The following is a 14,851-nucleotide window of genomic DNA, read 5'->3' on the forward strand; positions in this document are numbered from 1 at the left end:
AGTGCACATAAAAGCCCTGCAGATACAGCCTTGCTCCTCAGGACTTGCCTCCAAGGCAGCTCCCTCTGGGGAAGACAGAATGAAAATGTTAAACCTGCACAGGATTAGTGATGGTCAGTTCACACCACACAGGGACGACGAGAAAGAGCACTTCCCAAGTGCGGACTGATCAGAGGAGTCAGCGTTCGAATGGCATGTCCAGCCTCATGGCATGAGGGGCGCAGTCTGCTCTGTTTCGTCAAGGCTCTGTTACAGGGAGTTCATTCCCGAGGACGGCAAGCCTCCCAGCTCTGGCCCACAGCGCTTCACTAATCTGGCAGGTGGAAGAGGTTGACTGAGATCAACAGATTTTAGATTGCTCTGGATGTGGTATAGCTGAGCCAGAGGCCCGGGGCCTGGTAATCGGGGAAACCTGCCTGGTGGAACAGTGACTCTTCCACCTTTCTTACTCACATAGATGCAGGAGACATGGTCCACGCTATCACGTTCTCAAGCTCCCCCCCAAATACATTACAGTGCGTATCTATATTTTTAAATTCAAGTGTTATCATGTATTTAAAATATAGACCTATTCTACTTCCAAAAAGTCTTCAGATGGAAAAATTCGAGGATATTATTATTTCTTTTTATCACATTAACCCAATTTTTCATTAATAACATTTTATGGTTGGGGATTTCACAGACTTACAGACTGTCAGAGCTAGAAGGGACCTTAAAGACAAATGGGCCAGTCTTCTCCTTGTACAGATGAAGAAACTGAGGCCCAGACAGGTACTGCCTTGTTCAAGGTCATGTAAGTAGCAGTGGAGTCTGGACTAGAAGCCAGGTTTCTGTATGCCTTCCTCCACATCATGTTGCAAGACACCCTCTGAAAACATGCTTCGATGGGCTTTAAGTAATCGAGATGTGTGATTTGTGATGTGGTTTTGGCTGCCTAAGGCTGTCACCAAGCCAGGCCTGGCAAGTCCTCTACAACATGAAGCTCCTCGAGGATGGGGTGCACTTTCTCCTACATGAACTGCAGTGCTCACAGCCCTGGCAGAGGTCTTCAGCACAGGATAAGAGCCCCCCAAGAACTTGTTGACTGTGTGTGATGTAGGAGAGAGTTTCTCTACCTGAGGGGAGCTCTCCATCCTTGGCAATGTTGAGGAGTCGGGCCACGGTGGGATTAAGATCAAGTACCAGTTATAAGAGCTTGGTTTTAAATCTCAGCTTTTGCACTAACTTGCTGTGTGATGTTGGGCAAGTCACTCAATGTCTTTGAGCCTCAGTTTGCTCATTGGTGAAATGGAGATGATCATCTCGGAGGGACATGAGAATTACATGAAAAAAATAGGGAGAGAGGACATGGCGTTGGTGCCTGCTTCTAAGTAAACGCTCAATAAATGGCAGCTATTCTATCAAGATCTATTTTCTTGTTGTTTGGTTGTTTAAATGGGAGAAATTGTTTTCCAGCTTCCCCTGCTCAACCTCCCTTCAATCTGGAAATGTCTGTTTTCTTTCCACACTCCTGTCTTCTCCCCTTGATGGGCTGGCTGATGTGTCAGCGATAGTGGTCACAGGTCTCCCCTCGTCCCGAGCTCCTGCTGACTAAGAGGTGGGTGCCGAGAGACGTCGGGACACTGTGGCGCGTGGCTCTGCGCTCTCATCCCCTCTCGCTCTTCGTCAGCCTCGCTCCCTCCCCACCACGCTCACGTCTCTCTCCCATCTTCCATGTTCAGGTTCTGAGAAGACTTGAGGAAGCCGACAAATCCCGATGGCTACCCCTGATGGGAGGGTGGTCTCCACACCCCAGACCCAGAGACCTGGCCTGGGGCCACAGGGGAGCACAGCCTGCCCGGATCCCCTGGACAGCCTGGAGCAGAAGGAAACCCAGGAGCAGGCGCCAGGCCAGCTGGCCATGCTGAGGAAGGCAGAGGAATTCTTCCAGACCTGTGATGCAGAGGGCAAGGGCTTCATCGCCAGGAGGGATATGCAGGTAAGAGGGGTCCCAGGAAGACCTGCCCACCTGGAAGGCCAAGTGGCATGGGTCTCTTTGTCTTGGGTAAGGGCTTGCCCCACCGAAGGTGACATTCTTAACAGACAAGATGTTGTCAGTTGTGCCCTGGAAGTAAGCATCTGACCAAACTCTCCTGGGTTCATTCTATTTCTGGCCCTTACTTGCTGTCAGACTTGGGGGTTGTTTCCCATCTCTGACTCAGTAATCCCCCAGGATTACAGGAAATGGTGATAGTAACATAAGGGACTTAGGGAAGACACAGAAAAGAACCTTCTGAAACGAAAGGTAGAAAGACAACAACTTGAGTTATAACAAGGTCGTTCCTGCTGCATGTGCCTTAGAAATGGCTCCAGTATCAGGTGCACCTCCTGGGAGGAAGACACTTCTGGAGGTCACCTTACCTCTCACCCTCAAACCCAACCACCCTTAACCCCCAGAAGCATGTCCAGGGAGAGGGGCAGTGTGCAGAGCCATTGCCTGCTGCAGGGCTCAGCGACGCCTCCGTAAAGGTCCAGAGAATGAGCATTTCAGGCTTTGTGGGCCACAGTCTCTGTTACAACTATCGAACCGCACAACTCTGCCATTGTAGCACAAAAGCAGCCACAGGCAACGTGTAAACAAACAAGCCTGTTATGTTCCAATAAATATTTATGGACACTGAAATTTGAATTGTATATAATTTTTACATGTCGTCAAATATTATTCCTCTGTTGGTATTTTTTTCAACCATGTAAAAATATAAAAGCCGTTCTTAGCTCGCTGGCCTTACAAAACCAGGCGATGGCCAGGGCTAGCCCAGGCAGAGTTTGCCCAGCCCTGCTCCGCTGCCTTTCCACTGTTAATATCAAAGACTTCTCGGTGTCTTACCTAAATCTCTTACGCTGCAGTCAGGATCTCAGCCAGACGTGGGTAAAGAAAACACAGGCCCCACTAGAGGACTCCGAAAGCAATGCTTCCCCTCCAGCCTTTCCGTCACTTGCTGCGTCAGGGGTGCTTACCTGTGCTGTTGGGGGGAGACCAGCGATGGCCAGGTTCTTTCTTTAAGCCCAGTTTTTTAGAATACGCTAAAATTGGGTGATGAAGTGTAGACCCCCATTAGTATCAGTCTTGTCTCTGCTCGCGTATGTCAGCTGTGAGGCGTCACCCAGATGAAACAGGGCCGTTCTTTCTCTCCCTGGCCCCACGGGACGGTGTTTTCCTGCTTCTCCTAGAGCTAGTCCACCATCCAGCCGTCGTACAAACTGGGGAGAAAGAGCCGGGGAATAGCACCAGCTCAGCCACTAGTGAGTTCGGCCCATTTTTATTTGCAGCAGTTGACTCCCCCGTAAGTGTCAGTCCCTGAAACGCGTCCCCAAAGGCCCCTCCACGTGGAGGGCCAGATTCAGTGTGTTTTGAAGAAACCCCTGACAAACTCCTGCCTGCAAACTTCGTAATTGTCACTCACAAGTCTGTAGTCGTGGTGGTGGTCGGTAGTGGCTTTCACAGCACGCTTAGCTTTTGATTGTCCCCCCAATGAAGAAAGAAAAGGGAACTCACATTTATGGGGGGTCAGCTGCGGGCCCCACGTACCATCCGGCGCAGCCTCTCCCTGGCCGTGTCTCCCAGCCAACGCTCGGTGAAACTGCTCTTTAATGAAGGCAGGAAGGGCTGTGGTGAATTGAAACAGTCAAGGGTAAATTTAAAGAAATCCTTTGTATTTGACTTGGAATGTCATTAGACACATCAGGTCCCAGAGATTCCTCCTCAGCCTTCCTCCCCAGTCCTCAGTCCTGATGCAGGCGGGAGGACGAGGGGATGAACGAGTAACCAAGCAGAGACCTGTGCATCCGAGGCATTTATTTCTGCCATCTACTTAATTTTTCCGAACCTGTGGACAATGAAGCATTTGAAATTTCCAGTTCCTCAGGCCAAGCAAGTGCTGTCAAAAGAGAAGACAGCACGTCATCTAAGCCCCATCTCTCTGGCTGCTTTCCCTGGCTGTGTCTGGGGGAAGATGGGCTGAGAGGAGATGCGTGAATAAGAGAAGCAGCCCTCTCCTAGCCGCCTCTAGCTCTCTGTGGAAAGCCCTCGTGTCCCTTGGTTCTCCTGGGACAGGTCCTCCAGGAACCTACCCGTTGGCTTGTCGCTTGTGCACGCAGCTATTTTGTGGGTACCGTCACCCCCTTTGGTTGGTGTCCAGCTCCTTGGACCAGGCCACCCCTACCTTTTTTACCCTGGGCTCTCAGCACAGCCTCATGGGAACTGGCAAGGGAAGAGCTCACGTTTTTCATGTACACACAAGCTCAGCAACGAGGGACGTCCTTTACAGCGGAGGGTGGTCCCCAAGGAAGGAGAGGCCATGGGACAAAAAGGAGGGAGAACACGGGGGTGGAGGAGCCAGTGGAGAAGCAGGGCTGGAAGGAAGTCACCGAGAGCTTTGCAATCATTGAGAAGTAGGGAGACTGCCACCATGGTCTGAGCCCACCAGGAAGTAGCCAGCCCACCCAGATAGAACAAGGACCACAGAAAGAAGGGACAGCATCCTGGAAGCTGTTTTTAATTGAGGTCCCTGAGAACCCTGGAGAAAGCCTGGAGGAATCCAAAGTGGGCTGCGCTGAGCCAGCTCTGTGCTCGGGCTGCACGCGCAGACGTTTGCTCCAGGGAGGCAGATGGTGAACACTGGCCCGTGTGAACAGGATTTAGACAGGGTAAGTTTAGGGAGTCCTCAGCCTCACCAGCAGCCCCTCAGGTCTCACACCGTCCTCCACGAGGAACCTCTCTGCGTTTCGTGGGACCCTCCAGCAGAATTGGAGTTGGTGTTGCTTTGCAAGGTTGGGTCTGGTGCAGTACCCTAGTGCTTCCCATGGGGCTGGTCAGTCCTGCCTCAGAGGGAAAGAGGGACATGAGAGGACCAGGCTGGAGAGGGCACAAAGGGACTCTATTAGCTAGGAGAGGGAGGTAGGGAGAGGATGGGCAGGAGATGGCTCTGAAGAAACCTAGAGCCTCAAAAACCCCGTTTCCTTGATGTTTTGGAAGAGTAAAATGACTGTCTACCAACACCAACTGCCTACCTCCCCAACACTGCCCTGAATTCCTGGCTTAACCAAACTGTTAAAAATCATTTATGGCTTGGCAAACCAACCGAATCTGGCCCACAACCTGCTTCATAAGTAAAGTTTTATTACAACAGAGCTGTGCTCGTTCCTTTACGCATTGCGCATGGCAGCGGCAGAGCTGGGTAGTCATGACAGAGACTGAATGGCCACCAAGCCTAAAACATGTACTTTCTGGCCCTTTGCAGAAAAAGATGACTCCTGATTTAGGTTAACAAGAAAACTTTAAAAGACTTTTGTAGTAAATTGACTTGCGTTTTAATCCTGAATCTGCAACTTACTAGTAATGTGAATTTGCATAAGTCTCTGAACCCCTCTAGACCATAGTTTCTCAGCTATGAATTATGAATAGCTACCTCCCGGCATCAGAAGAGAATTACACGAGCTTAAGCATGCAGAGCACTTGGCTCCAAGACGGACCTGGAAATCCCTCCATAAATGCAGTGTCTGTGCTGCGTCTTAGCCCATCCCTGTATCTTCCGCACTGGGATTTTGTTTAATTGTGTAAAACACACGTAACACAAAATTTGCCATCAGAACTCGTTTCAAGTGTACAGTTCAGTGGCATTAAGCACATTCACTATGTTGTACAACCATCATTATCCGTCTCCAGAACTCTTTTCACCTTGCAAAACAGAAACTCTGCGCCTGCTAAACAGCTCCCCACACCCCCTGGCAGCCACCATTCTGCTCTCTGTCTCTATGAACGTGACTACTCTGGGTACCTCGTATCAGTGGATTCAGACAATACTTGTCCTGTCGTGACTGGCTTACTTCACTTAGCGTGTCCTCATGTTTCATCCATGTTGTAGCATGCGTCACAACTTTTCTTTTTTAAGGCTGAATAATGTTTCATTGTACGTTTAGACCACATTTTGTTCACTTATTCATCTGTCGATAGACACTGGAGTGGCCCTTGGCTGCTTACGAATAATGCTGCTGTGGCCTTGGGTGTACAAATGTCTGTTCAAGTCCCTGCTTTCAGTTCTTTTGAGTATATGATACACCCAGAAGTGAAATTACTGGATCATATAGTAATTCTATTTTTAAAATTTTTTGAAGACACACCATACTGTTTTCCACAGTGGCTGCACCATCACACTGTGATTTTAAGTGTGAGTCATCTGTCCCGCCTCACGCATAAAGGGCATTTCTGCTGAAAAGGGCACCTTCCATAGGTATCCAGCTGCTGCTATTCTTGTTTGTGTCCAGCCTACATGAGTGGCAGCAATTTTGCCTCCTAGAGGACATTTGGCAATGTCTGGAGACATCTTTGATTGAAATGACTAGAGAGGGAGGTGCTACTGGCATCTACTAGGTAAAGGCTAGGGGTGCTACTAAATATCCTACAATACACAGGACAGTCCCTCCCCTGCCTTCCCCCCAAGCAAAGAATTATCCATTTCAAAATGTCAGTGGTGGTCTATACCAAGCAATCAGCCCAAGACAAGCACATCAATGCACAAAGCAAGATAAAGGTAGATCCAGCCCTCCAGACGCTACACACATCCTGAAAATGTTTGGCATAGCTGAGCTAAACCACAGGGAAGAGAGTGGCTGGTGCTGGAAGAGGGGTCTGAACAGAACGCTGCAGATGCTTTAAAAGGAGCAAGAATTCAATTCTGGCCGTGAAGATGGATCTCCTCTGGTTATCTCTTCAATGAAAGTTTCACTTGAGCGTGTTTGAAGCTGTGCAACCATATGCTTTAAGCCACCTGGGACATGTTACTGGGCTGCTGACCAGCAAAGTAAAAAAGTCTGGCTGGAGTACAACAAAAGACATTATTTTTCCATGGCTCCGGGGCCTGAGTCCTCAGCACTGCTGCTGCGGGATGTCAACTCTTCCAGGTCCCAGAGCATCCCCAGTCTAGGAGACCTTGCCAAGAGTTACCAGTTGGGCTGGTCAGGATCCTGAACCTGGAGTGTGTGAGGTCTATGGGAGTTCAGGATCTCCTGCCATCACTCTTAGTCACGCTTGTATTTATGCTGCAGTCAACACTATCTGAATACTCCCTGTTTGTCAGCATTGGGCTAGGGCCGGGGACACAGTAGTGAGTAATGAATGGCATCGCTGTCATCAGAGCGCTGTAGGAGCAGACATTCATTAGCTGATGCACCTATCAGTATTTAACATGCAAACTGAGCTAAGACTTACGAATGAGAGAAATGTAGTTTTGGGAGCCTGTACAACCTGACCTAACCTGGGGGGTCGCAGAGGCCTTACCGAGGAAGCGCTGCAGGAGCTGAGAGTGAAGAAGGAATTCAGAGTTGAGGACGGAGCAGGCCGGTGTGTGAAGGAGCTGTGGAGTTTGGAACAGCTCCTCGGGCCACAGCAGTAGGACTAGGACGAGCTGACGTCCTCCCGGCATCTCCTCTTTCCCTGCCTACTCTTCCAGGCATGTGGAAATGCTGTGAGTGAAAAAGGATCTCTGGAAGGCTGGCTCTTGGCGGTGCGGGGAAGGGACTTTGAACTTCGTTCTGTTGGTGGTGGTGCTTGTGGGCGGGTGGGTGGAGACATAACGAAGGATAGGGATTACGGAATGGACGCACTGGGAGCCGTTAGAATACCGCTCCAGCCCCGGGTGGGTTCTTTTCCCAGCCCTGGCCTCTACTGGGACTCCAGGCTCCTCTCAGAGCCTCATAGGCCTATTACACAGTGGAATAAATAATCCCATTGCCCCCCACCCTGCTTGTATGGCTTAGTTAAAAACGTAGACAGCACCAGGTGCCCGGGGGGTCATGCCAGAATAAGTTGGTTTTACATGGCTCTGCAGGCCCCAAGAAGAGAAATAAATGAAAGATAATTATGGTTATCAAGACTAAAAGACTTTTCAAGTAGGGCCAACAAAAGAAGGTTACAGAGTCTTGTGCAGTACAGCTTGCAGAGAAGGCCGAGGAGGCAGGCAGTGCTAATTTGCCAGGATAAGAAAAGTAAGAATTGCTTGGAACATATTAATATTGCTTTCCTCGTTTTTGCTGACAACAGAAAGAGGAAACTGGAATGAGAGGTGGCAAAGAAGGCGTGGGATTAGAGAAGAGGGGACATTCGTGGCTGGCAGTGTTGTCGAGTTCGGGCATGGTGCCTAAGGCGAGGGAGGAGATGACCCCTCCTGGCTCACGCTAACGAGAGAAGGGTGTGGGGGGTGGTTTGGGTGAAAGGCAAGCCGAGGGTCCCACTGACCTGTGGAATTTCCTTCCAGCTCATTTCTAGCACCTGTGAGATATCACACCTTAGATCAGGTCTAGCAATCCTAGGCGAGGGTGGGGAAGGAGAAAGGATCACCCCAAGGAAAGGACTGGAATCTGAGCACCAGAGGAGCTTGGGGTTTCACCCTACCTCCAGGGTGATGCCTTTTGTCTCAAATGGAGCTAATAAACTTCCTGCTTGCAAAACTGACTCCTTCCTCACCCCCGCTCTCTCCGTGGGGCCGTGAGACAGCTGGCTGACACACAGCCCCTAAAACACAGAGGCTCCGAAAAACGCAGAACAGACACACCCACAGCCTCCGCACACACTGTCACTCTCCTTCCTCTTTTGGAAAGCCCGTTCATATTTAATCCGGCTCTTCCAAATGGCTTCCGTGTCATCCTGTCTCCTCACTTTGTAATGCATCATAGTCTCCCTTAATGCGCGTACCCGCCAAATTAAACTTCATGGCGTATCAGCTAGAAGATCGCCTTCGGATCAAGCCAACTGCTCGTGCCAGTTACGTTACGGGCTTCCACGCCTGCCAACTCCTTTTTATTGTTCAGATGGGCACGTACCTTCCTTCTACAGCGCCCCGTGTTCACCGTCTTCGGCTGTCAGTCACTCCCACACAGGCAACTTTGGGCAGATACCTCTTGGGTACCTGGGAGGAAGGGAGTTGGTCGACTGAGATATAGTGAACTCCCTCGGGGAGTCCTCATTTGGAGACGTAGGTTATTACGGTATAAGAGGACACTTGCTTCAACTATTCAAATTAGCCATGGCCTGGGGCCATTGCACGTGGTGCAAAAGGCTAGAGGGAGACATCCACTGCTCAGCCACTCTGCTCCTCATGTCGTCACTGGTCTCTGCCCTTCCCTCCTTGGGAGGTCCCAGTCTTGGGACTCAAGTTCCCGGGACTCAAGTTCAGTGTTTATTTATGACCTGCTCACACCACCCTGTCCAGTTCTTTAAAGCATAAATACTCCTGGGGACCCAATACCTTAAGCCGCTGGCAGTTGACGTCTTATCAGGAATCAGTTGCCACCAGCAGGGAACAGGAGTGGGGCACGGACTGGGGACCTGGGTGTGGGTCACTGGGGGGCTGAGCCAGCATCCCCATAGAGCTCAAGGACCAAAGCATGTGTCCTCAGAAACTTACAGAGGCAGTGCTGGGGCACCGGGGCGTGAGGGGCCTCCAGGCGGGAAGGGCTCTGGGAGTCAGTGACCCACCCCTGTACCCCGGCAGGGGGCAGCACGGCAGAGGAGCGGGGCCTGTGGAGGGCCGGGAAGACTGGGTGCGGAGCCTGGCTCTGCCGTTCCTCCCTGAGTGGCCTCGGTGAGTCGGAGGGCCTCTCCCTCTCCCCCTCCCTCTCCCCCACTCCTTTCTACTGCGTGGCCTCCACGCCAGGCCTGTGTCACGCGCTTTATATTCATCATCTCATTTCCCTTTACGACTCCACACGGTGGGTGTCATCCTGCAAGTACTTGGTCCTGTCAAGTTTGGTCCTTCGCAGATGTGAGCATGCTGGCTTTGGAGTCAGACCTGGATTTGACTCCTGGCTGTGTCATCATTAGCCACGTGACTTTGGGCAGGTAACTTAACCTCAAACTCCATCCGTATAATTGGGATAATAATGCCTACCTCAAAGCGTTGTCATAAAAATGAAATGTAAATTGTAGATAGATATTTATATATTTATTTGTTTATAAATGACCTAGCAAATTGCCTGGCACATTAGTGGGCTCCCAATCAGTGGTAGCTGCTGTAGTATGCAGAGAAGGATGGAGGAGGCTGGAGCAGGAGCTTGCTCCTGGACTTTGTAGGACTGGGCCGAACTCTAGAAGTTTTTGGCAGAACGCTCTGCAGTCCCAGGTCAGCCCCGCGAGCGTCAGGTGTTAACTGGTGCGGTCTGGGTTGTTTCAGAGGCTTCACAAGGAGCTGCCGCTCAGCCTGGAAGAACTGGAGGACGTGTTTGATGCCCTGGATGCTGATGGCAATGGCTTTCTGACCCCAGAGGAGTTCACTACTGGATTTAGTAAGTTCTGATGGATGCTGGGCACCCAAGGCTGGGATCTACCTAAAGCTGTATAATATGCCTTCCTGTCCCCTCTGGATCTGGGGGACCACGTAGTACAGGCTTTCCTTCCTCCTTTCAGGGATCCAGAGCTTGAGGTCTCCAGGCTCTGGATTACTTGGGCCAATTCACATGCCCTCCCTGACTGCCCATGCCATGGCTCTTGCAGTGCCCCGGCACTGTCACTGCCAGGTCCCCTCCCACCACGACCGGCACTGGGAATCGATGGGAGCTCTGGCAGGGGCTTGGCAAAAAAGGGGAGCTGTGGTGAGATTCCGAGCCCTCCTTTTCTGCCTTGATAGACAAAATAAGCGGACAGAAGGTGGGATGACTGGGCGGCTCACTCCGACCTGAGTCTGCAAGATACCAGACATCAGAGGAACTTCTAGAAGGTTCAATAGATCAGTCATTCTCAAGGTAACCAGGAGAAAGGAGAGCTGAGATCCTGGAACAAGATGAAGAAACAAGACACACTGTCAGATCAAATAAATCAACAGGCAAATTTGAGCATACATCTGCCCCATGAGAAGGGCCGTATAATTTTGTAAGAAGTATCTGATGCCTTCTCTGACCTCAGGAGCCTATGACTGACTGGGAGGGTAAGACAGATGGCTGCGTTGCTAGGCAGTATGAGTGCGGGGAAAGTACGCTGGAGACTGAAGGAACCTGTACACGTGAAGTCAGTGAGGCTGGCGGGGGTGACGAGGACGGCAGCGCGGAGCCCTGGCGCTAGGCCGCTGGGGTGTGATGGAGGAAACCAGCAGAGAGGTGAGATCTCAGCCAGACTTCGAAGGATTGAGGACCACAAAGGAGCCACTGCACCTGTCGTGCCTTCTGCCTTTTCCAGGTTCTCTCTGGCAGGTCGCTTGTGGAAGTGGAAAAGACATAAAACCCAGGCCGCGGTGTCCACTGGCCTTTGCTAGAGGGGTTTCCCTTGTTCTTCTTTCAGAGGAAGCTCACACGCCCCCAGGCAACCGAGAAGCTGAGCGCTTCCTGGGTGAGCATTGTCTAATCCAGATCCCGTGTCCCGCTCCCGCCAGGTCACTTCTTCTTCAGCCAGAATAACCCAGGTCAGGAAGCTGCAGGCGAACAGGTGACCCGGCGCCAGGGAGAGCTGGTGTACCAGTCCAGAGGGGAGGAGAGCCTGGGAGACACAGACGAAGACGAGGAAGCCCAGTTCCAGATGCTCATGGACAGACTGGGAGCCCAGAAGGTTCTGGAAGAGTAAGTGGTGGCAGGGGATTTGGGGGATAGAGCCCAGCCTAGGAGCTGGCATCTGCTCAACATGCAGCGCCAGTCCCGTGCTTGGCGCGGCAGCCAGGAGCTTGGCTTTGCACAGCCTGCCCTCCGCGATGGCCCGTCTCCATGTTGGGCTCTGTCTCTGCCTTTCACATCTTTTCCTTTGCAACACGTTCCTATTCTCCTCTCCCACTCCCTCTACTCTCCTCACTTTCTGCTGAACGTCACCCTCGTAGTCCTCGGCTCAGCTTTGCTCACCAGAGGGTGTCCACCCATCGCGGTCTGCACCACGCCCTCAGGGTTTTCAGGGAGTTCTCCCCAGGACGCCCTGCCGCCATCAGCCCACCAGCATCTTCACCCCCGGGCAGCCGGGTCCCCTCATGGAGAAGCACTTGCACATTGCACGCCTAAGCACACCAAACCTGTCAGGAAGGCAGGGTGGGAAAGTAACCAGGTTTTTCCAGCCCACCACTTGGACAATTAGTGGCTCAGCTAAATTTCAGATGGCTGGAACTTCACAAAAGACATAATACCACAATTTTTTCTTTCCAAAAAGTGCTTGGAATAAAGAAACATGGATCTAAGCCCTGACATTTAAAGTAAGCTAAAGCAAAATAAAACAAAACAAAATAATATAGTGATAGTATAGCTAGTGGAAACCAACAGTGGGCCTGAAAAACACGTAACGCCTTCTGCCCTTTTCCCATTGCCTGTGGCCTTTTCAGTTTGGGGTCTGTAGGCCTGGGTCTGGGTGTGTGTTTCTCGCAAGGTGGGAATGCCCTCGTGATCGCAGCTGGTGCTCGCGGGGCCAGGGAAGAGAAGGGACTATGGCGGAACATGATATGCAGGCGAAAGCTCCAGGAATGTTTTAGCAAACAATTTGGCAGACTGTGGCAGAGCGGAGAAAGGCTGGCAAAGTGTATGCCAGGCAAGAAGAGGATAGGCAAAGGCCTGGGAGAGGGCCTAGAGGGCAGCTCTGCACGGGAAGTGGAACCTGAGGCCAGCATCAGTGGAAGGCATCCATGCAGGCCTGAGTCAGCACGGAGGTGGCAGGGAGGGGCACAGGTGGATGGGAAGCTCAATACCAGACACCTGACTCAGCTTTTCCAAGGACAAAAGCCCCAGAGCACAGTGACCTTTGCAGCAACCGCGTGCAGCCTCCTCCTGGTGGAGGGGAGGACAGGGCACTGTAATGAAAGAAGGGGGCGTCTCCACCCACCCCCGCTGCCGGGCAGCCGCCTTCCTGGCAGGGCCCTCAAATCAGAGCTCGCCAGAGGTTACTCTGAGAACCCATGGCAAAGGCCTGCGCAAAACTGAGCCAAACGTTTCTCCAAAATGAGCCTGGAGAAAAGAAGACTTTGGGGAAGTTTCCAGAGTGGTCTGTAAAAATCGATACACAGAAGATGGTGTGACCAGCAATTTCCATCCTCACTGAAGTGGGCTTAAGTTGCAGCATGAGGGAGACATTCCTGACAGTGGGGCCCTGCATAAGGAAACAGGAGGCTGTGGAGACTTTAGAGGTCTTTAAAGATTGTGCTCATCGAAACGGTTTGCGTGTTTGTTGTTCTAGAAGCAGAGAGATGGATAGACTGACCTCCCAGAATCTCTTCTAGCTCACACTCCCATATCCTTCCATGAAGGGTGGCCTCAGTGTGGTCCAGAAGTGGTAGACTGGGCATCTGGGCTCCCTGCTTCTCTTGGGGGTCTGATTGATTAAGTGACTTGGCAGCTTAGTGGGCTTTGGCTTATTTTTCATGAGGGACAAGGGAAAAGTTGAAAGATTTGTCCCTTCTCCAGAAAACTGGGGTGAAGTGATGTGGCAAGACTGAGTAGTTCAAGAGCCCTGCAGGAAGACCAGGCAGGTCTGCAGGTCTCAATGGGGGCTTTAGCCCACTCAGCTCCACTGCCCGGCTCCCACAGGCAGCTGGCAAATGTGGACAGACAGACCTAGGCTAGCAAGGTGGACCTAGATTTTATAATGCATTTACTTAGTAAGGGAGTGTGTTCACCCATTTGGGTTGCCATAACAAACTACCATAGACTGGGTTCCTTATAAATAACAGAAATTTGTTAAACTCAGTTCTTGAGGCTAGGAAGTCCAAGATCGAGGCACCAGCACATTTGGTGTCTGGTGAGGTCACTTTTCCTGGTTCATAGACAGTCATCTCTCTATGTCCTCATGACAGAAAGGGTGAATGTGCTTCCTCGGGCCTCTTTTTATAAGGGCATTAATACCATTCACGAGCACTCTGCCTTCCTGATCTAATCGCCTCTCAAAGGCCCCACCTCCTGATACCATCACCTGGGGGTTAGGGTCTCAATACATGAATTTGGGCGGAGGGGGCGGAAACAAACATTCAGACCACAGCAGGGAACCACCTTAGCAGTGATGGGAAGTCATCATGGCACTTCCGGAACGCTTTGTGGTCTACATTTTACCTGCAAGGTGAAGGACACTCAAACCATGTTTTGTAGGGGGAAAGGAATTCATTCTGGGAAACAGAGGCTCCTCACCTCCCCTTTTCTTGTTTCCCTCATCCCCTCACGTCATTCAGGCCAGTGCTGGGTTTCTAAGAGATCACAATAAATACTTGTTGAGGGGATTGGGAACGGTGGATAGATGGATGGATGGATGGTCCAGATGAGTAGGTGGATGTTTGGACAGGATGGAAGAAAGAAAGGGTGGAAGAGATGGAGCAAGAAAAGGAAGGAGGGAAGGAGGGAGGAAGAAAGGGCAGGCTGGAGAGATGACCAGGTACCCTAATCAGAGGTAGGTCCACTTCCCAGTGGGCCTCTTCTCCGCTGGGTGCAGAGAGTAATGTGCATGCCCCAAGAGCATTGCCAGCATGGCACTATCAAATATCACTTCTGAGGAAAGTTTCTCAAATATAGTGCTTGTTACATAAGCACAAAGAGTTTTATTCTTTATCTTGACAGTTCCTGGTCATAGCTACCCTCAGATCATCTGGGTTTAGAATTTAATGGAGGACAAATCAGATTTATGGTTTTTTAAGGTGATTTATTAAGGAGGTGCTCCCAGGAGAAACTGGTAAGGGATTTGGGGAAGCAGGACAGGGAAAGGAAGTAAAGCAGATAAGGTTGCAGTTTCAGGAAAGTCCTGGTTCTCCAGTGGATATTATCCATACAGCCATAATAGTATCAACATTTATTTATTGTCGTATTTTGAAATCAGTATGCAGAGTTTTTGAAACTTAGCACTAATTACAGAGCACACCCCTAAATGTATTGAAATAAA

The 14,851-nt window shown here is 50.9% G+C and overlaps 1 protein-coding gene across 1 annotated transcript in view; it reads left to right on the top strand.

Moving 5' to 3' along the window:
* Positions 1-14,851, top strand: part of CRACR2A (calcium release activated channel regulator 2A) — an 87,210-nt gene that overhangs the window by 15,876 nt on the left and 56,483 nt on the right. The window contains exons 2-4 of the mRNA XM_012651039.1: positions 1,722-1,978; positions 10,206-10,317; positions 11,397-11,580. Coding sequence (XP_012506493.1) covers positions 1,757-1,978; positions 10,206-10,317; positions 11,397-11,580 — 518 coding nt within the window. The 5' untranslated portion in view covers positions 1,722-1,756. The remainder of the gene's footprint in view (positions 1-1,721; positions 1,979-10,205; positions 10,318-11,396; positions 11,581-14,851) is intronic.

The sequence above is a fragment of the Propithecus coquereli genome, unplaced genomic scaffold (assembly GCF_000956105.1).
Source record: "Propithecus coquereli isolate 6110/MARCELLA unplaced genomic scaffold, Pcoq_1.0 Scaffold346, whole genome shotgun sequence".
Classification (NCBI taxonomy): Eukaryota; Metazoa; Chordata; class Mammalia; order Primates; family Indriidae; genus Propithecus; species Propithecus coquereli.